The sequence below is a fragment of the Dinoponera quadriceps genome, unplaced genomic scaffold (assembly GCF_001313825.1).
Source record: "Dinoponera quadriceps isolate SergipeBrazil2010 unplaced genomic scaffold, ASM131382v1 scaffold397, whole genome shotgun sequence".
NCBI lineage: Eukaryota > Metazoa > Arthropoda > Insecta > Hymenoptera > Formicidae > Dinoponera > Dinoponera quadriceps.
The window spans coordinates 657,922-668,695 of record NW_014554705.1 but is presented as its reverse complement, the minus strand read 5'-3'; the positions used below and the strand labels follow the sequence as shown (position 1 = coordinate 668,695).

At 44.8% G+C, this 10,774-nt stretch overlaps 1 protein-coding gene across 2 annotated transcripts in view; it reads left to right on the top strand.

Annotated features, from left to right (window-relative positions):
* Window positions 1-1,902: 1,902 nt before the first annotated feature.
* LOC106740942 (titin-like) overlaps window positions 1,903-10,774 on the top strand; it is a 104,831-nt gene continuing 95,959 nt past the window's right edge. Inside the window, exon 1 of one of the 2 annotated variants that reach the window (XM_014612431.1) lies at window positions 1,903-1,982. Coding sequence is in view for 1 of the 2 variants with exons in the window: in XM_014612432.1 (XP_014467918.1) it covers window positions 1,973-1,982 (10 nt within the window). In the remaining variant the exon portion in view is untranslated. The remainder of the gene's footprint in view (window positions 1,983-10,774) is intronic. The other variant, XM_014612432.1, reaches the window with a different exon arrangement.

Here is a 10,774-nt window from a genome sequence, read left to right as displayed (position 1 = left end):
CGTTGCCTACTTTTTGATACCAAGAGCTGTCATTGCAGAAATTGTGCATTTTGACTATTTGAGTGCGAAGGAGGAACTAAATAAGATAACGCAATACCAATATTACAATACGGAGGATGTCAAATTAATGAAAACGTAATGTAATTGTTTTCTAAATCGCGTCGTGCTGGCTGAAGGTCAACGAGAACGATTAACACGCTTCTTAGGTACGCAACTGCTGTGCGGTCATAACAGTCTTTGACGCGAAGGTGAACGTATCGGAAAACGTCGCGCGTGATTCCCGATTTTTTCCCCGATCGACCGCAACATTCGTGATGTTCGTTAAATTACTTCGCGCGCGCAACTATCGTGATATGATTGTCTTGAGCAATGACGGCATTCTGCAATTTTGAAAGTAACTACCACTTTTTAGTTTTGTTAGCTTAAAGAAAAAATACACAGTCTTGAGCCTCCATATTCTTGATTCGATGACGTCTATCGATATAACTAAACAGAAAACTTACTCTTTGTTTCAGATCTGTCGAAGCTTGTGGCTATACGGCGGGTTCCCGGGGGTGCAGTTTCGGCGAATGCGGCACCGGAGGATCCGGTTCAGACCGAGCGGTATCGGTCTCGAAGATAGACTTTCCATACTTTTTTTTATTAAATCCTTAGCGATCAAAAACCGTGATATGTTTGTCCAAGTAAAAATTATTGAATTATAACGATCGCAAAAGGTTAACATGCTTGTATCCACGCGTATATTTTTCTCATCGGGCAATTAAATCTAGTATCTAATCGGCGATGCTATTTTTTTTTGTTCTAGATCTGTGGCAGAACGTGGCCGATGTTTCGGTAAGTCTCACTGCTAGTGAATCTTGCGTTTATAAGCGTAAAAACGTGAAAACAAACAAGCTCACATTCAGATTGAATTCACATTCAGTTTTAGATTGAAAAAAAAAAACGAACCCGATAAGGTGATTTCAAGGTGGTGGGTATTGATATATAAAATCGTAGCTAAATCAATGCGATTTACATAGATTGTAGATTTTTGCATGCACGCTGAGAGAAAGAAATTATCAGTTTTGTCACAGATTACAATAATTTTTTTGACACCAGACACACGCTCTTGTTATTTCAAACAAAAGTAATAATAGCGATATGAGATTGTTAATAAAACTGTAATAATATTTATTACAAGAACGAGTTTCTCATTATAATTAACTCAGTACATATTTTCAGTCACGACGAATACCAAATACTTTTCTCTCAGTGTAGAGTTCTGCACGTGTATGTGTACGTGTCGTCCATTGATACACGCTGCCCGAAACAATCGGAGCGTTGCTTCATTAAATAACCGTCTTGTTTGCTAAATATCTGAGCTTACATTTCATTGAAAATACAGAATTATTTGATGGAATTATTCATTGAACGTGATCCTCCGGTTATTTCAAACAGTGTTAAAAGCGCATCAAAATCGCGCGTCAGAATGGCACATCAGAATTGCAGCTGAGGGTGGCGCATCAAAATTGCGCCGCCGCACGCGGGATTCGCGCCCAATGAATTTTACGATCGTTAGGCGAATCATAGGAATCGTTCCGTTTAAAATTACCAAGAATTTCAACATATATATTTATTGTTTCTTTTGAAAATTCTCACGATACAAGAATTTCGCGCTTTAAAATATAACCGTCCGCGAAACTAAAAATGTTTTTCTTGTCTTTCATCCTTATCGAGGGCGCAGCAATGTTTGCTCCCCCGCGAGTTTTCACACACGATTCGCGATTTGTTATATTTAAGCGAAGCGTTGAAATCACGCACTTTTCTTTAAATCGTTGCCTATGAAGGACCGTTAAAATGACCACGGAGCGCAGTGTAGAGAAGCGAAGTGAGTGAAGAACGATCGACATGGGACGACGAATGGACGTTGGACGGATGCGAGGCGACACAGTTTCGTCGACGGATCTGGAGGACTGGACGTCGTGGGATATCAATGCGCAATGGTGAGCGGTTAATTCAAACGCTCACAGAGCATCAATATTACGTAGTGCATGTAGTTTGTAGACGCAAATCGCATTGATATTTGACGGCGAAAATAACTTAAGAATTAATGACGTGCGGTAACGCGCGTTTGAAGTGCGCCAGTCAGAGAAAAACCTGTATAGAAAAACGTGAGAATAAGTGAATGTGCCTGAAAAAAAGAGGGGACTCGTTAAGAAAAGCTGCGGAAAGAAGGTGTCGGAGAAAATCTCCGCACTCAATGAAGGGAATTAGGAGCGGATATGGTAGGAAATATTACCGGTGACGAGTCATTAGTTCCAGGAAGGAAAGTTTTAAAGTTGACACTGCTTGTATAATTGATCGTTCATTGAACTTTTCGCTCGGACGAATCTTCCAGACCGCGGAGATCGAGCAGAAAATAGTTTCGAAAGAGGGGGATGGAAAGAGAGAAAGAAAGAAAGCGGTCAGAAAAGGGAAATCCAATTAAAAATGTTTCCCGTCCGGCAAATCCACGTCATTAAATCCGCGAGGCGTGATAAACATTCGTATGTGTACGCGGCGAAGTTGTTAAAAATATTAATTAAAAATTTTGTTTTTAATTATCGGATAGTGCACAATGTGTCGCATCATTCGCAGATATCCCGGTGTTCCGTGAGAAAATTTCAATTTTTTCCGCCTGTTCAGCGTTTCTAGTCTCTCTAACAAAATGTAAACGCGACGTGAAATGAAATTTTAATTCGCGAATTTTTTCATTTCCCCTCGGCTTTCTACCGTGCAATCCGCATCATAACAACAACCGTCTCTATCCACGCTGCATTTGCGCTGTAACAACGATATTAATTAATTAATTAATATCGAAAACACGACCATCTGGTTTACGATGTACGTGCGTATTTTTCGTTTTTTTTTCCGCTGAGAACGGGCGTTAAAATTTACTGCAGATGCCGTAAGAGTATCCCGCATTATCTCCGTTTTACTTGATCGCGAGCTTCATTTTACGATCTCTTCGCGTCCTTTTAAAACCGGGATTAACAACATGAGCTCCCGGGGATCAGCGGAGATTCGAGAAATAAGTAAGACGCTCTTGCAAAATTGAATTTCCTGAATCAAGAATTACGAACAATCACGTGTTACACGAATCTTGAAATATCGCGTCACGGTATCCCGANGGGAGGGGGGGGGGGGGGGAATCTGGCCTTTTGCTCGCCTCGCTTCGTGAGATTCACCAACGACGGAACGACAATTTGCGAAACGCATTTGTCGGCCTGTAAAGCCTAAACACGCCGTGAACACGCGGAACCGCGCTGACAGGGATTAAAAATGTCTCGGAATGGCACTCAGCTCGACAGCCCAGCCCGGGAGGTCATTATTCACGGACCATCCCCCTTTTCCGTCTACCTGCCAGCCGGGGCTCCCCGGCCACTCTTCGGCATTTATCGCTCGCGGTCGTTTGTCCTCGTAAAAAGAATCATTAACACGTACAACGCTTTTCTTACGAGCCGCCGTCGCGCTCTACACACCGCTATTTTCCCGCGTCACCCATCCGCCCGAGTTCCTTGCGGAGAGGAACTCGCGGCGGCTACCTTTTTTTTCTTCTCCGGCTCCGTTTCTCTTTGTCTCCCTTCCGCGCTTTACGCCCGCGCGCGTTCCGCGACCCTACCGAACGCATTCATACGAGCTTGCTTATCAGCATTCTCCGTGCGCACGCTTTTTCACCGTGGCCGACGATACGGGTGTTTCCAATCGTCAGCTGGTGTCGGCTAAATATGCGTCCGACGCGTGCGTTGCGCCGGGAGGAAAAAATGTGATGCCGGAAAAATAAGCAGCGTTGTGTAATATGCATAATTTATGCTAACCGGCCGGAGAAAGAACGTTGATTTTATTTTTCAGGACTTGTTTTCACGATAAACAGAAACAGAGGAGAAAACCTGCTTGCCGCCCGTAAAATTGCGAGACCGCGCGCGAGCCCCCCGTTGATCTGACGTTTTACAAGTTACCTTTGTCGTGCGAGGGCGGCATACTCTCGCTGATTTAATAAGACCCGCGATAAAGCGATCGACTTGTGGAAAATTCGCCGTTGTTCGTCCGGTCAATCGTTTCATCGCTGATGAATGTTCACGGGGCAGGCGAGAAACTGCGTTCGACGCTTTCTCAAACATTAACCAGATATTCCCAGCTTTGCGGAAAGTTTGATGAAATGGGCCATTAATCCGTAATAACACGTCGGAGGTTTGTTTGTACGTCGTGTCATGAATATGCGAGATAACGTCTTGCCGCTGTATTTCCGGCCAAGTTGAGCGAAGGTGAACCGCGGGGGTAAACCGCGCGCGCGGTCCCGTCTTCCATAAATTGCGCCGTGAAAAACGCCGTGGCGCTTAGCCGCGACGCAAACGACGGAGAAATATCGAGAGCCAGCTGCACTCCAGCCTCGGCCGCGGATGCGACGAGCTTTTGCCCGCTCTCTCCCCGTCGTTCCCCGTGTTGTTCGTAATATCCAGCGACCGGGCCCGCTCAGCCGCGGCGCGTTGAACTTCGCCCGGAAGTTCGCGGACTCTCTCGTTGTATCTCGTCGCTCCCGCGGTCGGGCACGGTCGTTAAGTTATTTACTGCTCCGCGATTTTATTGAGATCCGTCGCGGCGTTAAGTTCGCCTTACGCTATGTGATAGCTCGAGCGGCGCTAAATCGCTCTGCCCGCTTCCCGTGTTCGCGCTCGCTCGCTCGTCGCACGCTGGTCGATAGCACAGACGCTTTTGCGTGTTGCGACGGTAAAGATGTCGGGAACGGAACGTAGGATTCGCAAAAGCTCGATCCACGAGCGCGCAACAATCGCGTAATAATTTCGAGAAAGAGAGGGAGGAAGGGAGAGAGACGCGAAAATATAGAGGAAAATTGAATAATACAACGCGGTAAAACGAGTTTTTTCAATTAGACGATCACTGTATCTCGACCGCGTATCTCAATTCGGATAGCTCTGCTAATTTTCCCACCGCTCCACAGTTGCCTTGGAGATCGGTGGTCATAATTCGAAGTTTAGATTAGATTATTATTGAAAATAACATTTATCACATTTATACTGAATATTACGTTGATATTACAATTTGGGAAAATGGTGCGAGAGAAGCTGCATATTACAATGAATACTTCTCCACGATATTTTCCGAGTCGAATGTTAACCAGTGTTTTAAGTTCGCCTTTCTGCAGTGCGCTCACCCGATCAATGAAACTGCTGACTCTTTGTACTGAATACGCTGGAAAGAACGCGTAGCGATGAAAAAGATTAATATACGCTCAGTAACTTTGCAACTTTCGTAGCTAAGCATTAATCGGCCGGGCGATACGGGGCACTACCGCGGGCGGGAGAAAAAGAAGAAGCGTGATTACAATGGGTTTATGAAAGTAGCAGTGGTGGTACCGGCTTAACGGTAGGATGCAACCACGACGGGCATCCCTTGACCGTTCTAAACCGCTCCGAAGAAGCAGGGCTTAATAACCAGTTATAAACAGTAGGATACAACGCGACGGCATTTTGCGCGGAACGATGCAGGGCGAAAGAGGCAACGGGAGAGAATAGCGTAAGGATAAAGCCCGGATTTTTATTCATGCAGCCGTTGTGTCGCCATATTTTTATGCACCGACTAACAGCGCCCGAGAGATTAATGGGACTCGACCAGCGTTAAACGTCTCTCAAATCCGCGCGGCTGTTATTCTTAAAACTCAGCGCTGCTGCCGACAATTTTCATCTCGCCGTTCGCTCGGGATCGAGAATGTCGCGAACGATGTCCCGCGATCATCCCGCATCAACCGACCGACCAACCAATCGTCAAGTCTCTTCTGCAGTTCTTGACAAAAATTGCGTGTGAGAGACTGCATTTCGCAAAATTGCGAAAGCACGCGCGATGGAAATCTGAATGTCATTATAGTTACTGCATATCGATGTGGGATAGCATAAGAGAGGAGGGAGGATATTTGATTTTAAATAAAAGCCGAAGTTGTAATAGCGGTAGTTATTAATATTATTTTGTATTTGATTTTAATTTATGATATATTTGTGATAGTTATATGATTTATGATACATGATTTGCCGTAAGTTTGAAAGATACTCGCTTACTGGGGAGATTTACGGTAAATCGCATATCATAGATTAAATAACTCCGGATACGAAATATTTAACTTCCCGTCGCGGAGCGGTTTTTTTATAATATTCTAACAAAAATAAGGTCGGCAATAACGAAAAGTAACGGAAAATATTTTGTTTATTTTTCTTGTTCTAAACACAATTGCAACGATAATTGACGCTTCGAGTGTACGTTATTTCAATCGCATTCCGTATTTTGGAATATGCTTCTTGATTTATATTCCATATTTATGCTAATGGACACATCGCATTAATAATCGATTCGAATTGATATTAAACGTTTACTGTCATGTTATAAAATACGTGTTAAACAACGATTTTGGAACGCATACGGAACGGGTCGCGACCGCATTTTGCATCAAATGATGCTTGATATTGAGTGCAGCGTTCCGTTAAATTTTAATGAATGGCAATATATATGCCCATTTAACGTCGTGCGTAAGTAAATATAAAGTTTCATCGCGTACGCGCGTGCCAGTATTTACTGTCAATTACCGCGGCGCTACGTATATAATTACGTGTGTATCGTTATTATCATTGTATTTACGTAAATCACGCTAACCGCGCGTCGCACCGCAAAATATTTCAGTACTCGTTGTAACGTTATCGTTTTATTTGAACGATAAATGTGTAAGTATTTGGTCCATATTTTCGACGAGCACGTAAAGCATTGCTTGACAAAGTATAGTTCGGACGTTTTATTTCCAGCGGTTCAATGGCTCTTCGCGTATCGAGTTTTCAATTATCGCAGATTGCGAGCAAAGATGAAATTAGATAACGTTACGCCCGGCGATGAATCTAAGTGCAGGCTAATTTACTATACGTTCAATCGAGGAGAAACCTGCACGATGAAAGCGAGCAAGTGAAGATCGAGAGCCTCTTCGGGCCATCCCTCGATTACTCCGCCAAGGGCGATAAACGTCGACCGCGATAAATCAACTGGTCGCGTACGGAGGCATTAATACGGCCCGCGATTTCACGTCGTGACGTCGGGAACGTTATTATGCACGATCGTACGCGAAGAGCGAATTACGACTGTGCGTTTGCCGCGAGAAAGTACTTTCTATCATTCACGATTCTACAAATATGATCACTTCTCTTTTTATTCCATGATTCTTACGGAAAATTTCATTTTTTGCAAGATCTCCGTGAAAATGTGGAACTTCGCAAGTTTCTCGAAGAGTATACTTTAATCTTGTAATTTCTTAAATTACGAGAAATTAGAAAACGATTAAACTCGGGTTATCTTCCCGAGAATTAATCATTTTGGCCCAAGATAGCTCCACGGTGAAAGAGATCCGTTTTACTGTAAATTACACGGATAACGTCACGGGTTTCGTGGTCCGGCGTTAATGTTCATATCGGCCGCCATTTATTTGTTGTACGCACATTCATAAATTACAAGTTACCTATTTTCAGCCGATTCGGTATATTCGGGGCTCCATTTCAGAGATTCCATTTCAAATAAACTCGAAGTTTCATTGGCGTAACGTGCGATAAATTTCTAATCGCGACAGATCCCTAATCGCTACTCTGTAATAAGCTTCTGTTTCGTCACGATACCTCAGTAAATTAAATTAATACGATTATTTCCGGTAATTAATACACTTGTCGCATTCGATGTGAAAATATTATATTCCATCTCAATTATGCGTAATTCTTTTCATCATAATAGTGCGAATGAATGTAATGAATTCCCGATGGAATTAATATGAAATAATGAGGTAAATAATGAAAATTTAAACGCACGCAGGGAGATGCATATTCTACGCGGTAGATCGCGACAAAAGAAAAGAAATATCGATTGTCGACACGAAGGAACAATGTGGAATGTTTATCGCGCAGCATTCGTTATTAGCTACTTTAGCGTGCCGGTTCCCTCTCGCGCGCGCGGACGTATCGCGTATATACCCCAGTTCCAGAATAAATTACATATGCTTAGGACATATGTATCGTGGCGACGAAATCTAGGAGCGTGCTTTATATCGGCCGCTAATGAACCGCCCGGGATCGTAAATTACACACAACGGGAAATATTAAATTGTAAAACGCCTTTAATCACGTCGATAGGAATCATTCGCGAATATAAGCCCAACGATTGCAACGATCAACGCTGAAATGAACGTGCTCACCGGCGTTACGGTGATATTAACGTAACAAACGTGAGCTTGGGCACACACGTACACACGGCACGCATCCTGTGGAATATTTTCCGTCGAATATCACACAAAGGTAGCCCGATAATTGTGTATTACGCGGCGGCGCTGCTCGAAAGAAGGAAATAAAGCGATCGCCCAGCGGATCGCTCACCGTATAATCCCCCTTATAAGCGGACGAGCACACGCCGGTCGACGATAGCCGAAAAGCGGCGGCCCCGCGATGCTATCGCGCTTCCACGATACGCCGCACTCCCGCGAAACGAAATCTGGAGTAAGTTTCTTGTTCGCGGGTCACGCGGGCGCGAAAAGTTCGGGCCACCGAAACTTTATTTTCTCCGTGAGATTGCCGACAGATATTGCCGCTACGTGGGTGGCCGTTCTTCCGTGATTTCGCGGCAGTTGTGCAAACTGAGACTTGTTATTTATCGATCAAACCGAGCACGACAGCAAATCTATATAAAATGAGTGTAATATCCGCGCGAAACGAACCACCGTGGGCCTTTTTATACCGGGATCTCTTCAGTTCTAATTAAGCCCGGGAATATTTATATTGTCAGAATATCGTGCGGTGATATGCATATTCGAGACGTTTCGCAGCAGTGTTGTCGCTCGCAACACGGAGGGGAGTGTCGAGTGGCTATTTTTATTAAAGCGACATCTTAATCGGCGCGCCTTGATCGCGATAACAGCCCGGCGCGATCGCGTTTAGTGAAAATGACGTACTTGGGGATCTGAGAAATAAATCTCGGACAAGCGTGTAACTGTGAGCGAACGAGGAAATATTCTCCGGCCGCACGCTAAATTCTCATGAAGCTCGCGATACGTATCATATGTGAGATAGTTCATACGCGCGATGGGAGAGCTTTTATCAACGAAAGACAGCATCCGGCGGGAAACGGCACGGCAGACGCATTCAGATGACACAGTCTGTCTTCGGATGTACGTGGCCGATGGCCGGGGGGAGGGGGAGGGGGGAACGTCTGCGTGATACGGAAACCACCGAGTCAAGCGACTCAGGGTGAGAAGGCGCATTAGGGTTGGCGCGAGGGTATGAAAGTTCCTATAGCGCGCCGCAACTTATCTCAGTGAGCTGCGGCCCGATGGGGCACGGATAAGTCGCGTACACGGCGAGAATGGCGCGAATGAAATAAATAAGAGTCAACGAGAAGAAGAGAACGAGAGGGGTTGAGGAGGGATGAAGACGAGGGAGCCGGAGGAAAGCGAGAGAGAAGAAGAGCGCGAAATGGCGACGCCATGTCGGATAAGGACGGACGCGGGGCGCGACGAGAAACGCGACGCAAGATGAAATGGAATTTCTGTCGGTTGGGTTAGATAAACAGCCGCAATTTCGCTCGCACGACGGAAACCAACCCCCGAAAGACGAGAACGCGACGCGACGCACGTTTACCCCCCTGCTCCCTTGCGAACCCTCTTGCGAACCACCCGGTTCGTCGCGAGTCTCTTATTTTCGGAGCGTCCCTTGTTTCGCTTAGAGTGCAACTCCTCGTACAATCCTGCGCGTTTTACCTCCCGTTATATCGCCGCTTTTATTGCGATCGACTCGACTGCTTCTTTCTTCCTCTCTCTCTCTCTCTCTCTTTTCTCTTTCCACTTCCTTATTTCCTCCAGCGTTCTTATATCGTTGATCCTGTCGCCGCTGAGAAGTGGCGCAGCTACTCGCACGCAACGTCTCGCAACTGCAGCGCATACATTCACCCTTCGGCGAACGCCAACTCTCGCTCCGCTCTGCCCGTTTGACATTTTCCTCGCCCCATCTTCTTCAATCTCCCGTCCCGCCCCGTTCTCCCTCCACGTTTCTCCCGTAGATCCCCTTTCTTCGCAGTCGTTCATATTTTTCTCTACTATCTTTATTCAATAGGATGTACGTGCGATTGATTCTCAATTTGCTCTGCGCTTTCAACATTCCTTTGTCGTATCCACCGTGTGTTCTCCTCCTCTTGTCAAATTTGCAAGTTTCATCAACCCCACGGTATTCCCCATCTTTCTTTTTTATTCCTCGGAATCTCGGATGTTCTTATTTATAATTACACGATATACAGGATGTATATCGTGTAATTATAAATTTCATAATGTGCGGACATAATTTCAGAAGTGAATTCGCGATACGAAAATAACATACAAGGTTTATACAAACATTTGTCCTATCTGATCTTGTTTCCAAGTTACAGACATTTTCGTGTTTCACTAATTCTCGTTGCAAACTAAGCTAGCGTAGCGTCTCCACACATTTCTGTCTTTAAAGGAAGTGCTCAATATGATCATACTTGGGGTGGTTCTTTACGTGGGATGATGTTTCTAAATGTCTTATTATTGACTTTTTAATACGTTCGAATATTCCGGGTGTTGTATTATAAACCATAGATTTTCAGTATCGGCACATGTAAAAATTCGGTTGAGACTTAACAAAGTTAACAAACAAGAATCAACGAAATACAAAAATATTTGTAACTCGGAAACAAAGACGGATGCTCGGGAGCG